The sequence below is a fragment of the Oncorhynchus keta genome, chromosome 10 (assembly GCF_023373465.1).
Source record: "Oncorhynchus keta strain PuntledgeMale-10-30-2019 chromosome 10, Oket_V2, whole genome shotgun sequence".
NCBI classification, from domain to species: domain Eukaryota; kingdom Metazoa; phylum Chordata; class Actinopteri; order Salmoniformes; family Salmonidae; genus Oncorhynchus; species Oncorhynchus keta.
In genome coordinates, this window is record NC_068430.1 from 67,548,495 (window position 1) to 67,568,537 (window position 20,043).

The 20,043-nt window shown below is 42.0% G+C and overlaps 2 protein-coding genes across 8 annotated transcripts; both read left to right on the plus strand.

Annotated features, from left to right (window-relative positions):
* The first annotated feature begins 702 nt into the window (after positions 1 to 702).
* On the plus strand, positions 703 to 3,598 carry LOC118364844 (E3 ubiquitin/ISG15 ligase TRIM25-like). Of its 2 annotated transcripts, none has more exons than XM_035746606.2 (4): positions 703 to 1,271; positions 1,512 to 1,613; positions 1,756 to 1,894; positions 2,905 to 3,598. In XM_035746606.2, the coding sequence occupies exons 1-4, from the start codon at positions 966 to 968 to the stop codon at positions 3,462 to 3,464; spliced, it is 1,107 nt and encodes a 368-aa protein (XP_035602499.1). In that variant the 5' UTR covers positions 703 to 965; the 3' UTR covers positions 3,465 to 3,598. The 2 variants fall into 2 exon arrangements, with proteins under 2 accessions (XP_035602499.1, XP_035602500.1); XM_035746607.2 differs by having other exon boundaries at positions 708 to 1,271; positions 2,908 to 3,598.
* Positions 3,599 to 3,734: 136 nt separating this feature from the next.
* Positions 3,735 to 19,862, plus strand: LOC118364848 (mitochondrial Rho GTPase 1-A-like). 6 transcript variants are annotated; one of them, XM_052527764.1, is made up of 8 exons: positions 3,735 to 4,033; positions 9,265 to 9,323; positions 11,128 to 11,199; positions 13,532 to 13,662; positions 14,080 to 14,202; positions 14,460 to 14,665; positions 16,329 to 16,450; positions 18,603 to 19,862. In XM_052527764.1, the coding sequence occupies exons 1-6, from the start codon at positions 3,993 to 3,995 to the stop codon at positions 14,490 to 14,492; spliced, it is 459 nt and encodes a 152-aa protein (XP_052383724.1). In that variant the 5' UTR covers positions 3,735 to 3,992; the 3' UTR covers positions 14,493 to 14,665; positions 16,329 to 16,450; positions 18,603 to 19,862. The 6 variants fall into 6 exon arrangements, with proteins under 6 accessions (XP_052383724.1, XP_052383723.1, XP_052383725.1 ...); XM_052527763.1 differs by having other exon boundaries at positions 14,460 to 14,661; XM_052527765.1 differs by lacking the exon at positions 16,329 to 16,450 and having other exon boundaries at positions 14,460 to 14,661.
* The last annotated feature ends 181 nt before the right edge of the window (positions 19,863 to 20,043 follow it).

The following is a 20,043-nucleotide window of genomic DNA, read 5'->3' on the forward strand; positions in this document are numbered from 1 at the left end:
TGGAAATACATATAAAGCACATTTAAATCACGTTGTTGACTGCACTGAACCTTTAAAACAGAAAAGGAGGGTGATCTGCACATCCTACACTTGAGAATACCAGTTTGAGCAAAAAAATAAAATCAGGTGGCAATGCAGCTATGCTTTCAGTAGCAGAGAAAGTTATGGTTATATACAGTTTTGAGGTGAGTGAATATATTAACCAGAAAAATGGCAGTCTTGGAAGTGTCTAACTTTTTAACAATTATAATACTATAGGGGCACAAGGCGAGACCCAGATGCAGACACTGGAGGCAGATGGTTTGAGTCTTTATATTTATTTAACAAATCCAAAAGGGGTTGGGGTTATTTTATTAACAATCCACAAGGGGTTGGCAAGAGAATAGTCATGGACAGGCAAAAGGTCAAAACCAGTTCACAGTCTAGGAGGTACCGAGTGGCAGGCAGGCTCCGGGTCAGGGCAGGCAGAATGGTCAGGTAGAGAGTCAAGAAAACAGGCAAGGGTCAAAAGCCGGGAGGACCAGCAAAAGAGAATAGAAGCAGGAGTACGGAAAACCGCTGGTTGACTTGAAAAACGCACAAGACGAACTGGCACAGAGAGACAGGAAACACAGGGATATATTCACCAGGGAAAATAAGCGACACCTGGAGGGGGTGGATACAATTACAAGACAAGTGAAACAGATCAGGGTGTGACAAATACAACCAACAGACGTTATACATGACAAGCCTACTGTTGCATTGATTAACATATGACAAGACACAGACACACTGTATTTCCGTGCTTTCAAACACTCACACAGAAAGAGAGAGATAATTCATTGGTTTTGTTTATTAATTAGGTTAAAAAAAAATATTCGAGAGGAAAAATCCCGTTCGGAAAATTTGCAATCTGCTTTACTGTACGCTCCCTTACTGCACTTTCGGTTTCAATTCAGGCATCCTAGCCTACACACCGAACCGCAATGGCGTTGCTACATGAAGAACTTCTTACAGATATAGGAAAATGTCTCACATGTTCAATATGCTTTGACATTTTCACTGATCCGGTGACTTTAACTTGTGGCCACAGTTATTGTATGAAATGTTTAGAGGATTATCTACTTGGAAGAGCGAAGACGAGGAAGGATTGTCCGGGTTGCAGAGGAAAAATTCGAACAGGTTTTAAACTGAATAAAAATGTTCTACTTTGTAACATCGTGAATGTTCATTACGAACATAAACGTTTTGTATCCACTGAAGAATTTACAAAAGGACATGACATGGAAGTGGTAAGTTAAAACGTTTTTTAAAAAATTTTATGAATAGAGTATGCTTATTGACTCCTGTCACGATCAACGTCGCTACATAATAACACGGAATTTTAAATAGGAATAAATCAGTTTGGAGGATTCACTTTAATTTATTTTTTACCATAAACAAGTGCACAACTATAAATAACTTTATAGTAGTTATCAATTAGTAGAAATAGTTTAATTGTATTATATAATATTACATTATATAATTGTCAGGACTTCAAAGAGGATAAAGCTGAAGAACGTGTGGCCTCACACTCACAACAGACTGATATCAACAGACCATCTGAGCTAGGAGGTACTATACAACAGCAACAGGTAAACTTTCCAGATACAGTATTTACAGTAGGCTGCAACTTCCTCCTTAGTTGGTTTTCTTTTTTAAAGATCATATTTTTTAAAGATCATATTTTTTAAAGTTAATTTTCATGCTCCTGTGTTGTGTTATCTTGTCATATAGATGGAGGCCCCTGTTGTTATAAATGACACAAGCTCAGAAGTGACAGATGACAGATGTCCAGATGTCCCAGCCTCCCATGATGGTCGGGTTCAGGAGTTGCCTATCTCCCCTCCTTCAAATGACAGACACCGGGCTGAAGGTAGACTGTAGAATTTGTCCTATTCTCGAGTCTCATTTGAATATTATTCCTTATAAAGTACTGAATACTGTAAATATAATGTGCTGTTTTCACCAATCAACCACTAGATGGGGTAGCCTATATACAGTATAGCCATTCGAAGACATCTGTTGAATTAGAGTACATCAGATACCAGTGGATTAAAGTCATTGAATAAAAATACTTTGAAGGACTACTGTACTTAACTTTTAATGTTTTGGACAACTTTTACTTTTACTTCACTACATTCCTAAATAAAATAATGTAATTTTTACTCCATACATTTTCCCTGACACTCAAAAGTACTGGTTATCTTTTGAATGCGTAGCAGGACAGGAAAATGGTACAATTCACACACTTATCAAGAAAACAATCCAGGTCATCCCTACTGCCTCTGATCTGGTGGACTGACTAAACACAAATGCTTCGTTTGTAAATGACGTTGGAATGTGCCCTTGGCTATCCGTAATTTAAAAAACAAGAAGAGTGTGCTGTCTAGTTGGCTTAATATAAAGAATTTGACATGATTTATACTTTTACTTTTGATACTTAAGTATATTTTAGCAATTACTATTAATTTAGATACTTAAGTATATTTGAAACCAAATACTTTTAGACTTTTACTCCAGTATTATTTTACTGGGTGACTTTCCCTTTTACTTCAGTCATTTTCTATTATAAAGGAACACTCCACCCAAAAACAATATTTTGGTATTTGCAAAATGCATCATACAGGGAGGATTTGGGTATTTTGAAAGTTACATATCTTGAAAACTTGATTGCTGACAAGCAAACATTGTGGGACTTTGTCAACAAAGAACTAATGAAACAAATAGTTTTTAATTTTTTAAATATTTTTTTACAGTACCTTTACTTTTACTGAAGTATGACAATTAGGTAATTTTTTCCATCATGGTCAGATATAGTAGGCTGATAAACTTGACTGTGTTCATCTAATGACTTCAATCTCACATTTTGTCCATGTCTGTCAGCAGGCTTTGCCCCTCCACCCCATCCCCTGCCTGGGGTCAGCTTCTCCTGGCTCACCTTCAACCCAGCCCTAGGCCACAGGAGCCTGACCTTCATACCCAAAGAGCACAGAGTGGTGACCAAGAGGACGTCCTCTGCATGCCATGACGGCCGCTTTGACATCAGCCAGTGGATGGCGGAGCAGGAGTTCAGCGAAGGCTGCCACTATTGGGATGTAGATACGTCGGCGAGCGTGGGCTGGGCCGTCGGGGTTTCCTACCTCAGCATCGGCCGCAGAGATCAGCTGGGTCGCACAGCCAACTCCTGGTGCCTGGAGTGGAGCAGGAACAAGCTGTGCTACTGGCACGATAACATAGAGGAGTTTATCAAACATGGCTGCCCCAGTATCGTTAGACTGGCTCTGGATGTGACGAATGGGACCTTGTCATTTTATAGCCTGTCTGATAGTCAGACTCTGCTGCATTGTGTGGAGGAGGGATTCACAGAGCCAGTGAGGCCAGTGTTCTGGCTGTTTGGGCTGAAGCTAAACAATGCTCTGTCCTTTCCTCCTTGCATGTCATAAGGATATGTGAGGAGGGGGACAACATAAAGAGTTGTCTGTTTACGAGTGAGATTAATAAAATAACATATTTAGTCATTAATATATTTAGCACAATATTCCTATTAGAGGTCAAAATAAAATGACAATCACCCATAGTTTTAATGTTGCTTTTTTATTTCACCCAAAGAGTGTATGACGTTTTGCGTTGTTATAGTAGCTGTACAATATTTGTCTCCTCGCTCGCCTCGTTGGAGGCGGGTCGTAATTTCATGTTCAGGCTAGCTTGCGCGGTCGTAACATTCTTTTTGTGTGCAGACTAATAATATAAATGTCAACCTCAGCAGCTACGCTTTATGTCTGAGAGGTTAACTCTTTCAAAGGACCCGTTTGGGTCCAGGGCATTTACTAGGTTTATGTTGGTGAAGCGCAACTGGGAAAATGCAAACGTAAGCCAGGCCACATAGCGGAACGCTAGCTGTATTAAACCACACGAGAACATAAATGATTTCATGAACGCATTTGCAGATTTGGTCTTCAGCAGTGGTGAAGATGAGGAAGGACGGACGTCAGAATATTACTGGTGGGAGAGCGTAAGTGGATTTGTTTTGGTCTACTCCGTAGTTCTGTTTTACTGTCAAGCTCAAACCTGCATGCATGACAGCCAGCTGGAGGAGCGAATAATGCTGATAGGTATGAAAGGACTCGGAGGAATAACGTTATCTAGCTAGCTGTGTTCCACTAGGTTCATCCAGTTTTATAGCTAACATTACATTACCACATACACACACCACGATGTTAACTACACTACACACTACTCAGCTAGTAGTGTCATAACATGGCTATCTAGCTAGTATCCTTAACAATTTGATGTTTAGACCCAAGTGACATTGGCTATTTACCATCTGCTGTGAGGTTGACAAACAAGTAATGTGGACAGGCAGTTTGTCATATCAATGCATGGTTTGCCTTTATCTAAGCCGTTGATATCTAAGCAATCTAGAATCGGCTTCCTATTTCGCAACAAAGCCTCTTTCACTCATGCTGCCAAACATACCCTCGTAAAACTGACTATCCTACCGATCCTTGACTTCGGCGATGTCATTTACAAAATAGCCTCCAACATTCTACTCAGCAAATTGGATGCAGTCTATCACAGTGCCATCCGTTTTGTCACCAAAGCCCCATATACTACCCACCACTACGACCTGTATGCTCTCGTTGGCTGGCCCTCTACATATTCGTAGCCAAACCCACTGGTTCCAGGTCATCTGTAAGGCAGGGCTTTACCTCGCAAAGACTTATCTCAGCTCACTGGTCACCATAGCAACACCCACCCGTAGCACGCGCTCCAGCAGGTATATATATCACTGGTCATCCCCAAAGCCAACACTTCCTTCGACTGCCTTTCCTTCCAATTCTCTGCTGCCAATGATTGGAACAAATAGCAAAAATCACTGATGCTGGATGGAGTCTTATATCTCCCTCTCTAACTTTAAGCATCAGCTGTCAGAGCAGCTTACCAATCACTGTACCTGTACACAACCAATCTGTAAATAGCACACCCTACTACCTCATCCCCATATTATTTATCTTCTTGCTCTTTTGCACCCCTGTATCTCTACTTGCACATCATCATCTGCACATCTATCACTCCAGTGTTAATGCTAAATTGTAATTATTTCACCTCTATGGCCTATTTATTGCCTTTACCTCCCTACTCTTCTACATTTGCACACACTGTACATAGATTTTTCTACTGTGTTATTGACTGTACGTTTGTTTATGTGTAACTCTGTTGTTTTTGTCGCACTGCTTTGCTTTATCTTGGCCGGGTTGCAGTTGTAAATGAGAACTTGTTCTCAACTGGCCTATCTGTTAAATAAAGGTGAAATAAAAATTCAGTTTGCCCTAGCTAAATGTCAGCTTTAGTTAATGTGTTCAAAACATTCACTCTCTCACCTAGGTAGCACCTGTCCACTTGAAATATACTTTTGGCCATGAAGTGTATGTGGACACCACTTCTAAATGAGTGGATTTGGCAATTTCAGCCACACCCTTTGCTGACAGGTGAATAAAATCAAGCACACAGCCATGAAATCGAGGCCGCCGAGGTCTGAAGCGCGTAAAAATAGTCTGTCCTCAGTTGCAACACTCACTACCAAGTTCCAAACTGCCTCTGGAAGCAACGTCAGCACAATAACTGTTTGTCGGGAGCTTCATGAAATGGGTTTCCATGGCCGAGCAGCCAAGCCTAAGATCACCATGCGCGATGCCAAGCGTCGACTGGAATGGTGTTAAGTTTGCCGCCATTGGACTATGGAGCAGTGGAAACGCCTTCTCTGGAGTGATAAATCACGCTTCACCATCTGGCAGTCCGACGGTTGAACCTGGGTTTGGTAGATGCCAGGAGAACGCTACCCGCCCAAATGCATAGTGCCAACTGTAAAGTTTTGTTGGGGAGGAATAATGATCTGGGGCTGTTTTTATGGTTCGGGCTAGACCCCTTACTTCCAGTGAAGGGAAATCTTAACGCTACAGCATAAAATTGCATTCTAGACCAGGCCTGGGCAATTATTTTCCATGGAGGGCCACATGAGAATATATTTTTGCCATTGCATGCCAGAAACATATTACAGGATTATACATCATGTGTATGACTGTGTTTACAGATATCTACTGTAAATCACATCCAGACATGCTACTTAACTTTTTAAACATGCACAGAAATGAACCACATTCATGTTCTCCTTTTGGTAGGTATTTTCATTATTAAACATGCAATGAACTACACGGAGGGAAAAGTACACTGTGCATTCAGCACCATGGACAGAACTCTTGTTAACGGGTATGCACAAAAACACAAGAAACTGAGAGCTCAACATTGCATTTAAACTACTCAATCAGTGTGAGGGGTGAAGTCTGATGGGCATTGACTAGAGCAGTGAAGTCAGGTGTAGTTTCTGACGTTGCTTTGCGCAGGATTGCAGAGAGAGTCAGTAAGAGATGATCTGTGCCTTGACTTGTTATAATTCATCACTGAAAATGTCTGTTCACATACATAGGTTGACCCAAACAGTACAAACATCTTCTGAGCATGACTCCTAATCTTTGGAAAGTTTTGTTAAGCGAGATGCATAGAACCTCATCAGTGACATTGTTTTGAATAGTTCTCCAATCACTGCATCAGACTGAAGATCGGTAAACTCAAGTTGCAGGTCAGTGGGAGCGTTATCCACGTTGAAGGTGAAAAGAGAGGAAACCAACAGCATGTCATTTTCCAACTCTTTTAAATCCTCTAAATGACGAGAACTCACCGTTCAAAGCGCGCAGCAGCGATGTATACTTCTCCCGCTGGTCATCTGATAGGGAACAGACTAGTAGTGTCGGAAGGTGGGTGAGATTGTTGGCTTCTACTTGACGGGTCAGGAGGATTAATTTTCCCTTGAAGGCTATGACTAGGCTGTACATCTGATGTGCAAAAATACCAAAAAACACCCTACATTCATTGTCTACTTTCCTTTTCTTTGAAAAACAAATTTTTGCTCAATTTCTAGCTAGCTATTATTTGTAACTGTGACGTGTCAACCTGTCAGTCACTGTCTGTCCTCGTGCAGTTGTTATTTATACGTGCCTTCAAAAAATAAATGTTCCACAAGTGATGGGTGTTAAATCATTACACAAAGGCGAGTATTCATTGGGCTTTTAATTTGAATAAATGTTTTTCAAAACTTTACTATCGCAAATTCTTTATGTGATCTGAGCATAATTCCGCGGGCCCTATTGAATCAGGTCGCAGGCCGCATATGGCCCTGTGTGGAAGAACTTGACTGGCCTGTACAGAGCCCTGACCTCGAACACTAATGCGCTTGTGGCTGAATGGAAGCAAGTCCCTGCAGCAATTTCCCAACATCTAGTGGAAAGCATTCCCAGAAGAGTGGAGGCTGTTATAGCAGCAGAGGGAATGATTTTGGAATGATATGTTCGAAAAGCAGGCGTCCACATACTTTTGGCACACACTTCTCTCTTATAACAGGGTTTCTTATACAGTGCCTTTGGAAAGTATTAAGACCCCTTGACTTTTTCCAAGTTTTGTTATGTTACAGCCTTATTCTAAAATGGATTAAATAAATCCTCAGCAATCTCCACACAATACCCTATAATGACAAAACGAAAACAGGTTTTTAGAAATGTTTGCAAATTTATAAAAAAATTTAAAACATACCATATTTACATAACTATTCAGACCCTTTTGCTATGAGACTCGAAATAGAGCTCAGGTGCATCCTATTTCCATTGATTATCCTTGATGTTGCTACAACTTGATTGGAGTCCGCCTGTGTTAAATGCAATTGATTGGACATGATTTGGAAAGGCACACATCTGTCTATATAAGGTCCCACAGTTGACAGTGCATGTCAGAGCAAAAACCAAGCCATGAGGTCAAAGGAATTGTCCGTAGAGCTCTGAGACAGGATTGTGTTGAGGCACAGATCTGAGGAAAGTTACCAAAACATTTCTGCAGCATTGCCTGTCTCCAAGAACACAGTGGCCTCCATCATTCTTAAATGGAAGAATTTTGGAACCACCAAGACTCTTCCTAGAGCTGGCCGCCTGGCCAAACTGAGCAATCGGAGAAGGGCCTTGGTAGGGAAACCTTGGTCAGGGAGGCACCATCCCTACGGTGAAGCACGGTAGTGGAAGCATCATGCTGTGGGGGTGGTTTTCAGCAGCAGGGAATGGGAGACTAGTCAGGATCTAGGCGAAAATGACCGGAGCAAAGTACAGAGCGATCCTTGATGAAAACGTGCTCAGGACCTCAGACTGGGACGATGTTTCACCTTCCAACAGGACAACGACCCTAAGCACACAGCCAAGACCACACAGGAGTGGCTTTGGGACAAGTCTCTGAATGTCCTTGAGTGACCCAGCCAGAGTCCGGACTTGAACCCAATCAAATATCTCTGGAGAGACCTGAAAATAGATGTGCAGCAACACTCCCCATCCAACCTGACAGAGCTTGAGAGGATCTGCAGAGAAGAATTGGAGAAATTCCCCAAATACAAGTGTGCCAAGACTTGAGGCTGTAGTCGCTGCCAAAGGTGCTTCAACATAGTACTGAATAAAGGGTTGGAATATGTAAATGTAATATGTCATTTTTTTATTTGTAATTTTAAAAAATTGACATTAAATTTGTAATAAATTTGCAAACATTTATATACCTGTTTTTGCTTTGTCATTATTGGGTATTATTTGTAGATTGAGCAGGGGGGGGGTTTAAGACATTTTTGTAACTGTGGAAAAATTCATGGGGTCTGAATACTTTCTGAATGCACTGTTTTGTTTATACAGCGACCCAGGGCTCTATCTTTCACATTTGCCAAATTCAATTCTCTTCCCTTCTAAAGCAAAGCCCAATTGTGATTTAGTAAGCTGTCAAGTAGCTCTGTCTGGCCACGAATGGGCTTAGAGCCAATGCTCATGTCTTAGATTTGGGAGGCAACTTGGTGTAGGAGATGAGGGATATAATATTTCACTGCCGCAGCATCACTATCTCACTGTGTGTGTGTGAAGCACAGAGACAGACTGCCAATTTGTACAAAGCATAAAGAGGCTTGCCATCTGATGGTAGAAATGTGCAGAGAAACAATGCATATGACAGGCTGCATTTCTAAAACAGTTACTTTACGTACACATAACAATGCAATAGAAAGTGAGGCTGAGCAAATACCCTTTTCCTCTGTCAATTCTAGAATGGAGAAGAGTCTCATTGCCAGGCGTGACACTGAGCCAGTATGACATCCTTTGTCTTTTTTTCCAACAGCCAAGGTGGGGGAGACTTCCCTGATCATGTCGCTGGTCAGCGAGGAGTTCCCACAGGTGGTACGTAAAAAAGCTTCCTGGAACCTCTGTGTTTAGTAAATAGATTTAATAATGTCTATTCAGCCTATGAAGCACTTTTCTCAAACTGAGAGTGCTTTGAATTGTATCGGGCAGACTGTTAACTCCCCGTGGGAGATGCACATCTTGATGATCAGCAATAATACTAATAAACAGTTATAATACATGCATTACCTACAGTTGAAGTTGGAAGTTTACTTACACCTTAGCCAAATACATTTAAACTCAGTTTTTCACAATTCCTGACATTTAATCCTAGTAAAGAATTCCCTGTTTTAGGTCAGTTAGGATCATCACTTTTATTTTATGTGAAATGTCAGAATAATAGTAGGGTGAATGATTTATTTTAACTTTCATCACATTCCCAGTGGGTCATACGTTTACATACACTCAATTAGTATTTGGTAGTATTGCCTTTAATTGTTTAACTGGGGTCAAACATTTCAGGTAGCCTACCACAAGCTTCCCACAATAAGATGGGTGAATTTTGTCCCATTCCTCCTGACAGAGCTGGTGTAACTGAGTCAGGTTTGTAGGCCTCCTTGCTCGCACACGCTTTTTCAGTTCTGCCCACAGTTTCTATGGGATTGAGGTCAGGGCTTTCGAATGGCTACTCCCAATACCTTGACTTTGTTGTCCTTACGCCATTTTGCCACAACTTTGGAAGTATGCTTGGGGTCATTGTCCATTTGGAAGACCCATTTGCGACCAAGCTTTAACTGCCTGACGGATGTCTTGAGATGTTGCTTCAATATATCCTCCAAATTTTTCTCCCTCATGATGCCATCTATTTTGTGAAGTGCACCAGTCCCTCCTGCAGCAAAGCACCCCCACAACATGATGCTGCCACCCCCTTGCTTCAGGGTTGGGATGGTGTTCTTCTGCTTGCAAGCCTCCCCTTTTCCCTCCAAACATAACGATGGTCATTATGGCCAAACAGTTCTAGTTTTGTTTCATAAGACCAGAGGACATTTCTCCAAAAAGTATGATGTTTGTCCCCATGTGCAGTTGCAAACCGTAGTCTGGCTTTTTTTATGGTGGTTTTGGAGCCGTGGCTTCTTCCTTACTGAGCAGCCTTTCAGGTTATATATAGGACTCGTTTTACTGTGGATATAGATACTTTTGTACCTGTTTCCTCCAGCATCTTCACAAGGTCCTTTTGCTGTTGTGCTGGGATTGATTTGCACTTTTCGCACCAAAGTACATTCATCTCTAGGAGACAGAACGCGTCTCCTTCCTGAGCGTTATGACGGCTACGTGGTCCCATGGTGTTTATACTTGCGTACTATTGTTTGTACAGATGGACGTGGTACCTTCCGGTGTTTGGAAATTGCTCCCAAGGATGAACCAGACATGTGGAGGTCTACCATTTTTTTTCTGGGGTCTTGGCTGATTTCTTTAGATTTTCATGTCATGCAAAGAGGCACTGAGTTAGTAGGCCTTGAAATACATCCACAGGTACACCTCCAATTGACTCAAATGATGTCAATTAGCCTATCAGAAGCTTCTAAAACCATGACATAATTTTCTGGAATTTTCCAAGCTGTTTAGAGACACAGTCAACTTTGTGTATGTAAACTTCTGACCCACTGGAATTGTGATACAGTGAAATAATCTGTCTGTAAACAATTGTTGGCAAAATTACTTGTGTCATGCACAAAGTATATGTGCTAACCGACTTGCCAAAACTATAGTTTGTTAACAATAAATTTGTGGAATGGTTGAAAAACGAGTTTTAATGACTCCAACCTAAGTGTATGTAAATTTCCAACTTCAACTGTACCAGATGTCGCATCCAAGGATATGGACACTGAACCTGACACAGGAAATGAAGCAGAGACCTTCAACCATGACACAGGTAATACTGTTGAGCGTTCAAATGAGGAAAACATTCAACCACAGCCACATGTGTTAAGCCAACATGGTTGTTCCCATCTGAAAACTGAACAAACTGTTAAATACATGGACCAAGAAAGTGGTGTTCCACATACAGCAACCGTCATTGGACGAGCAGGAAAAGCCAAAGGAAAACACCAGAACTGGTACAACTTGCAGTACTCAGAACCAGCTACACTTCCTGGTACAACAGGGTCAGCTGAACTGTCACATAATCTGAGAATTGAACCAATGGAAAATGGAGAAAAACAGCATTACATTCAAAATGATGACGTACTTGAAACAAAGGACATGTCATTTGACCCAGCTAAGCTAGAAGAGCTCAGTAATTGGAGGAACATTTTAGTGTTTGAGGAAGTCAAAGACATTGGCCCAAAATGTGTCTCAACAAGGTGGGTGTGTGCCCTTTAAAGAATCCTTACCTGGAATAGTACCAAAAGCACATCTAGTGCCTAGAGGTTTTGAGGAGCTGGCTGCTAAGAACTCCAAAAATATTCACCGACATGCGCCTCAGATTCACTCAGATTGCTGCTGACAGTGATCTGCCAGAAAAAAAATGTAAACTTCATTCCATAGACATCAAATCTGCATTTTTGCAGGGAACAGAGCTGTCAAGGGACATTCACATAGACATCCGCCTAAAGCTAAGAGTGAAGGAACACTGTGGAAACTAAAAAAAAGTGTGTGTATGGACTGGCAGATGCATCACTCTACTGGTACAACAAGGTCAAGGCAACAATGCTGAGTACAGGTGGAAACATGTCACAAGTGGATCCTGCAGGCTTCTATGGGCTTGATCAATGACTGCAATGTGACTGGAGTAGTTGCCTGTCATGTTGATGACTTCATCTGGGGTGGCTCACAGACCTTTGCTTCAACTGTGATTCCACACCTCAAAGCTGTTTTCCAGGTCGGCCGTGAGGAGCATGATCATTTTTGTTACGTTGGCATGGAGTTTATTACAGTTGACCTAACAATACTGATGCAACAGGAGAGCTATATCAAGAATCTTCAACCTATCCACATGGATTCTTCAAGAGCCGTACAAAGGAATTCCCTTCTCTGTGGAATTGAAGTTGATCAATTGAGGTCAAAGATGGGTCAAATTCTATGGGTTGCTAGACAGAGTAGACCTGATGTAATGTTTGATGGCTGCAACTTGGCATCCAACACAAAACACGCCACTGTATAAACCATTCATAAGGCAAACAAAGTTGTTCGTAAACTGAAATCACAACAAGTGACTAAAGTTTCAGCATGTTGGAAAAGATGACTCTGAAACTAGTTGTCTTCAGTGATGCTTCCCTAGGGCACCTTACAGATGGAGGCACACAAGGTGGGCATCTAATTGTGTTAATGGGTGAAGGAGGAAGATTCTCACCCATCTGTTGGCAGTCAGAGGATCAGAAGGGTTGTCCGAAGCACACTTGCTGGAGAAACCCTTGCTCTTGCAGATGGAATTGACAATGCTATCTTTTTTTGCAACTCTGTTCTCGGAGCCTACCACTGGTGAGACAAAACTGCACATTCTACCTTTAGTTTGTGTCACTGACAACTACTCCTTAGTTTATGCTGTCAAGTCATCCAAGTCTGTCACAGAGAAAAGACTTCGTCTTGAGATTAGCAGCATCAAGGAACTTATTCAAGCACAGAGAATCCAGCGGATTCTAGTCTGACTAAAAAGGGAGAATTCGGCCTTGTGGTCCTAAAGGCACTCAGTGACAGCTTGGGTAATACAAATAAAAACTTTGTCACACAACCCATCTGTAATGGGTAACTTAAATAATACTTGGGACATTTTAATTATGTTGTTGATGTTTTATTTGTCTCTAAAGAAAAGTGGGAGATTGTTAAATTCATGTTTTAAGTATCCCTACATTTTTGTTATTACGGTGCCTTCACTCTGTCATTAGTGCGCCTGCGCAGGAGTCTCGTTGTAGATGAACCTGGCCTGAGTGCAATGGCCGCCATGCATTGTGCTAATACTGTTGAGTAAACGTTGTTAAACTGGAACCTTGTCGTATTTGAGTTAACAGTATAGAAGACAAAGATGACTTATACCAAAGTGAGCTGTAAGCTCTAGTCTACAGCCAACCTGTAAACATTGTGTGTTAGAACTTCATGTTGTATTAACTTCTCTATCTAGAGAGGAGGGACGAAGTTACTCTTACTGAAACCACATTCTGCACAGGACTAAAGACATCCAAAGCATATAAAGCATTCATTCATATACTTTCATTTGCTGTATAAACTTAAGAGAGTGTGTGTGTGTGTGTCCTCCTCCCGCTCTACAGTGACGAGGGACAAGAAGATTGACCTGCAGAAGAAGCAGACCCAGCGCAGTGTGTTCCGCTGTAACGTCTTCGGGGACAGCGGCAGTGGCAAGAGTGGCTTCCTGCAAGCCTTCCTCGGAAGAAACCTCACGGTCAGTGTCAACATTCATTCATTCCCTCAAAGAGTAAGTCGGTGGCAAGGAACATGTCCCTGGATGGAAGAAACATTTGAACAACTCCACGCCACTCCAAATACTTCAGTCTACTGCCCGTTTTAAACTTTTTGGAATTCCTCTCGGTATTGGTCAACTTTGTTTGAAGTCATTTTTCACCCTCCTTTTTTCTCTCGGCGTCAAAACATCATTAGCGAAGAGCACATGTCCTACTATGCTATCAGCACTGCATATGTGTATGGTCAGGAGAAATACCTACTGGTGAGTCGTCTGTTTTGACTAACTCTTAATCGACTCGATGGTGTTTATTTGTCCACAGCTTTTCAGTCTAAAAGTTGTCTGTGTTTCTGTGTGTTCATTACCTTCTTCCATTTTGTTTCCTCTACTCTTCCTCAGGTCCACGAGGTCTTCCCAGACTTTGACGTCCTCTCGGACGCTGACCAGGCTTGTGACATTGTGTGTCTGGCGTACGACGCCAGCAACCCCCACTCGTTCGAGTACTGCGCCAGAGTCTTCAAGGTATGTGCCGTTTACAACCAGTCCTTCTACCATCCCTGTTTGTCTATTTAGTCTTTCAAGATGGCAATACTATTCTAATCTACAGTACCACTTAATGAAAGTAAATGTTTTTAAAGCAGAAACCATCTGTTATTACCATATTATTACCAATATGTGCTTCTTTGGAGCATTTACATATTTTCATTGTCTTTTAAAAAAGTATATTGCTGAATGGAATACGACAATGTCCAATAACAATATCCCTCTGCCTTTTGCAGCAATACTTCAGGACACCAAGACGCCGTGCATGATGATCGCAGCCAAGTCGGACCTCCAGGAGACCAAGCAGCTATACGCCCTCACCCCTCTGGAGTTCTGTAGGAAGCACAAGATGCCCCCTCCACAGGCCTTCACCTGCAACACGGCAGACGCACCCTGCAAAGACATCTACACCAAACTCACCACCATGGCCATGCACCCGTGGGTAGTGGGTCACTCTGTTGTTTTAGGCCCCGTGTCGAACCTTAACATCCCTCGCTCAAACCCTAACATGCTGACCAGACCGGACACGTTGCGTGCGTCGCAAAATACATTTTGAAATCTATGTTATTTAATTATTGCACCCACACTGGTCGCGAGCGCCAACGAGCGTCTGCGATGCCAAGGGCTAAAATAGAACTCCTTTCTATTTCTGAAGCAGGTCACGCTGAAAGTCCTGCCTCTCCCATCTCCTCATTGGTTTATAGAAGCAGGTACCCACGTGCCATCTTCTCATTGGTTATACCCACGTGGGTGATTGAAAGACTGTTTTGCCGGTAGTTGTGGTAATAAATACTATGAAAGTTTAGATGCTGATCACCATATAAGTTCAAAGATTAAAAAGTCTGGAAGAAGGAGAGATGACTAGAAATGTTTTGTTTGGCCGTTTTATGTTTGGATTAATTGTCGGAGTAGAGGACCTTGTGCATTTCAGGTAAAATAACAACTCTATGTTTATATCCCAGGACAAATTAGCTAGCAACATCAAGCTAGCTAAATAGGACAAATTAGCTAGCAAGTGCAAGCAACTAGCTAAATTGCCATACATGTTTAATGCTTTTCGACCTGTCCCCAAATTAATGTCATTGGTTCAGAGTTTGTTTTGATATTTTAACCTGAGTGTCGTGATCGCGTTTGGTGTAGGGGGACAAAATACATTTATGCATGATGGCACATGCGCGCAGCTGGTTTGGGTTCTGTGTAAAGCTCTACCTTAAGCCCTTAAACCCTCTCCACAATCCCTAAAATAAATAATTTAAAATATTTTAAGACCTCATCTCATGCTGTAAAACCTCAAGCCCCAAAACTGCCCCATAGCTGTTAAATTCTACCTCATCCCTCACTTCCCAAATTGGTGCCACTTCACATTGAAATATAGAGACTCTGAACTCTTGGGGTGAACAGTATCCACCATCTTGGTTAGACGTGGTGGTTAATGCGGTGGATTCAATTTGCCATTTGCTGCAATTGTATGTTTACTGCCCTTGCGTGCCCCTTTTCCCACTACTCTGTCAGGCTGTTGTCCACACTGATCACCTCTCTGTCACGGTGGACTGGACTCATCTGAACTGTACTCCTCAGAACTGTAGCCAACACATGGGGGACAGCATCAATGTATCACATACTTAATCGAGTGCATTTTTATTTAATCTATGGACCTCTAACTCTGTGGTGGCGTAAGGACATTTTAACAATGTTGAAAATTATCCAAAGTGGCTATTTGGAGATTACTGACCCCAACAGTGTGAGGTGAAGATTACAATGAATCAGACTTATGGTCATGCTCTCCCTTTGTTCAATTAGACAATTATCCTCCTCTCTTCCTAGGTGGGTGCTCTTGGTTTTTAACCCCATAATAGATGAGCTCTATGGCCCAATGAGCTCAAACCTTCTGGTGACATCGGTCTTTGATCTAACTCTCTTCTTCTTTGTGCCTGTGTATGTGTGTCTTTGCACACGTGTGTGTGTGTGTGTGTGTGTGTGTGTGTGTGTGTGTGTGTGTGTGTGTGTGTGTGTGTGTGTGTGTGTGTGTGTGTGTGTGTGTGTGTGTGTGTGTGTGTGTGTGTGTGTGTGTGTGTGTGTGTGGGTGGGTGCACCTCTCTCCTTAGTCATGCTCGGCTGCGCTGTATGTGTACCTGTAACAGGTGCACCTTCTGCCACCTGCAGAACTTCATCAACTCAGAGCTGGTGCAGACAGTGAAGGCCAAGCTCTACACCGCCATTCTCTCAGGTCCTTACTCTTTCAGAGACCTTCCAACTCTTCTATTTCACAATCCTCCTCTTCATTTGTCCCTGTTCTTCTTCAGTTGCTGTTCATCGCCTTTGTTTTGACCCTGTTTTGGAGTTTTTTGGAGGCTGTGGATTGTCATAAACCACTGTTTGTTTTCATGTAAATCTTCATGACATCTCACTCTTATTCTTTTGCCTCACCCAAACGTTCCCGGATTCTGAGTTCCTTGATCCTCTCTCTTTGTCATTCGTCACTTGTTTGACCATCTTGTTCTGTTCCAACCTTGTTCGTTATGTTCCTCTTCATTAATGAATAATGCATATGTAGTCTAATAATGCAGATTTCTAGTGTCTTGTCTGTTCATCCTGTTGGACGCTCATCTTTTGGCATCTTTAGTTGTGATTAGTGCATAGGACTGTACGGAGGTTCAAAGCCACACTGTTTTGATTGAATTCCTACATACAGTGCATTCGGAAAGTATTCATACCCCTTTACTTTTTCCACATTTTGTTACGTTACAGCCTTCTAAAATTGATTACATAATTTTCTCCCCCTGCGTCAATCGACACACATTACCCCATAATGACAAAGAAAAAACAGGTTGTTTGACATTTTTACAAATGTTCAAAAAACATCGAACTGAAATATGACATTTACATAAATATTCAGACCCTTTACTCAGTACTTTGTTGAAGCACCTTTGGCAGCAATTACAGACTCGATTATTCTTGGGTATGACACTGCAAGCTTGGCGCACCTGTTTTTGGGGAGTTTCTCCCATTATTCTCTGCAGATCCTCTCAAGCTTTGTCAGGTTGGATGGGAAGTGTCGCTGCACAGCTATTTCCAGGTCTTTCCAGAGATATTCGATCGGGTTCAAGTCTTGGCTCTGGCTGGGCCACTCAAGGACATTCAGAGACTTGTCCCGAAACCGCTCCTGTGTTTCCTTAGCTGTATGTTTAGGGTTGTTGTCCTGTTGGAAGGCAAACTTTCGCCCCAGTCTGAGATCCTGAGCGCTCTGGAGCAGGTTTTCATCAAGGATCTCTCTTTACTTTGCTCCGTTCATTTTTGCCTCGAACCTGACTAGTCTCCCAGTCCCTGCCACTGCCAACTACCATGCTTCACCGTAGAGATGGTGCCAGGTTTCCTCCAGACGTGACGCTTGGCATTCAGGCCAAATAGTTCAATCTTGGTTTCATCCGACCAGAGAATCTTGTTTCTCATGGTCTGAGAGTCCTTTAGGTGCCATTTGGAAAACTTCAAGCGGGCTGTCGTGCCTTTTACTGAGGAGTGGCTTCCGTTTGGCCACTCTTCCATAAAGGCCTTATAGGTGGAGTGCTGCAGAGATGGTTGTCCTTCGGCCTGTCCTTCTCCACAGAGGAACTATGGAATTCTGTCAGAGTGACCATCGGGTTCTTGGTCACCTCCCTGACCAAGGCCCTTCTCCACCGATTGTTCAGTTTGTCCGGGCGGCCAGCACTAGGAACAGTCTTGGTGGTTCCAAACTTCTTCCATTTAAGAATTATGGAGGCCACTGTGTTCTTGGACATTTTTTGGTACCCTTCCCCAGATCTGTGCCTCGACACAATCCTGTCTCGGAGCTCTACGAGCAATTCCTTCGACATCGTGTCATGCACTTTCAACTTTGGGACCTTTTTTATATTGACAGGTGTGTGCCTTTCCAAATCATGTACAATCAATTGAATTTACCGCAGGTGGACTCCAATCAAGTTGTAAAAATATCTCAAGGATGATCAATGGAAACAAGATGCACATGCGCTCAATTTCGAGTCTCATATCAAAGGGTCTGAATACTTACGTACGGTACGGTATGTTTTTTTATTTTTTATTATACATTTGAAAAATTTTCAAAAACCTGTATTGTGTGTACATTGATGAGGATTTTTAAAATACATTTTAGAATAAGGCTGTAACGTTACAAAATCTGGAAAAGGGGAAGGGGTCTGAATACTTTCCCAATGCACTGTAGCATGTATCGTGATCGTCTGTGTAAGCAGAGAGGTTATGTAAAAGCATTACATGTTGTTGTCTCTGACGTAATGTGTCTCACTGTTTTTCTCTCGCTCTCTTTCTGTCTCTGGATCCTCTCTCTCTCTCTCTCTCTGTGTATCTTTCCTTCTCTCTCTTCTCAGACATGTGACACAGGCTGACCTGAAGAGCGCCACCTTCTGGTTGAGAGTGAGCGTGGGAGCCACCGTGTTTGCCGTGCTGGGCTTCGCCATGTACAGAGTGCTGCTCAAACAACGGTGATCCAATGTAAACCCAACCTTTGCGAGACTTGTACCCAAATCTTTTTGTGCTGTTTTGCCAACTACTATGGTGTATGGAGTGAATCCTAGCTTCCAGTTAAGTTGAATTTACACTTAGTCTCCCATTGACATCAATACATGACTAAGTGAAAATTCAACTTAAGTGCAAGTTCTGGATCTGCCCCATAGGCAATAGGAGATGGCAGGACAGCACAGACAGATCTGGGACCAGGCTAAACCTGGCACCCTCTCCCAATAAATATCTCTCTAAGATCATAAAAGATCCAGTATGTCCCCCATGTGATGAGGGGGAAAAAAGCAAATGTTATTTAGTTTTATACCTAGAGATTTCACAAGAAAATGACTGCTATTGTTCTTTATTTTGGCTTCTGCCAAAGTAAGGGGAGTGAAATGAGTATGCAAAATAACCAATACCATACACAAAAATATATGCTTTAAAACAAGCACTGAAACAATGTGGAAATAATGTATATATAACTGCTTGTATATTTGTTTCCCCTTGAACAAACGGGACGTTATGAAGTTCAAATGCTGACTCTATAATGGCACAACAAAGCCACATTCAATGCTATAAAGGCATTAGCTTTCCATCATGCATTTAGTATTTTCAAATGGTCTCAAACCAGTTCAAGTAAAGGCTGTTCTACTGTTATTAAAATGTTGTTCTTTAGTTTGCCTTCCAGGGTCAGAAGCTCGGTGGCACACTTACAAATTTATAAGGCTGAATCAGCCCATATTCAATCAATGGATGTTCCGTATGGGATGATACTTTTTGGGTGTCTGCGCCTTACCGCTAGAACTCAGTAAGGCAGAAGTAGCCTCTGTAGCTCACCCATGGCTTCCTGTATGGGTATGGACCACCCAGGCGGTGTGTGTGTTGGGCATGCACGTCAAGTCAAATTGTGTGTGTTGTACAGTTATTGTATTTGCATGCTTTGTTTTTTCTGATCATCCTCCAATATTATAATATCAAATATACTGTTATTATGAAGCTAACATTCTTCTCAATGGTATTATTCCAATTATCCAAATGTTATCCAGCACCCCCAACTCCCAGAACATTAGGACAATTGTGTTTCACGTTTGCCTTTCCAATGTTTATAATAAATACATCTACTTTAATCCTGTGTCAAGAATGTTTTATTGCATTTGTGATCATTTTTTAAATGAAAAGCAGCAGTTAATGCACACCCAAAATAGTCAGAGGTGCTGACAAATGGTTTAAATAAACCAATAAACCATTACGTTTAAATAAATAAAGTCGCATAATATATATGCTTCCAATGATTTATTGGGTATCACC

Excerpts from the sequence above, each read along its gene's own strand:
- LOC118364844 (XM_035746606.2), top strand. The coding sequence starts at position 966 with ATGGCGTTGCTACATGAAGAACTTCTTACAGATATAGGAAAATGTCTC. Across the intron at positions 1,272-1,511 it reads AAGGACATGACATGGAAGTG|GACTTCAAAGAGGATAAAGC; the intron begins GTAAGTTAAAAC and ends TATAATTGTCAG. Across the intron at positions 1,895-2,904 it reads TGACAGACACCGGGCTGAAG|CAGGCTTTGCCCCTCCACCC; the intron begins GTAGACTGTAGA and ends CATGTCTGTCAG.
- LOC118364848 (XM_052527764.1), top strand. The coding sequence starts at position 3,993 with ATGAGGAAGGACGGACGTCAGAATATTACTGGTGGGAGAGC. Across the intron at positions 4,034-9,264 it reads AATATTACTGGTGGGAGAGC|CCAAGGTGGGGGAGACTTCC; the intron begins GTAAGTGGATTT and ends TTTTTCCAACAG. Across the intron at positions 14,203-14,459 it reads ACTGCGCCAGAGTCTTCAAG|CAATACTTCAGGACACCAAG; the intron begins GTATGTGCCGTT and ends TGCCTTTTGCAG.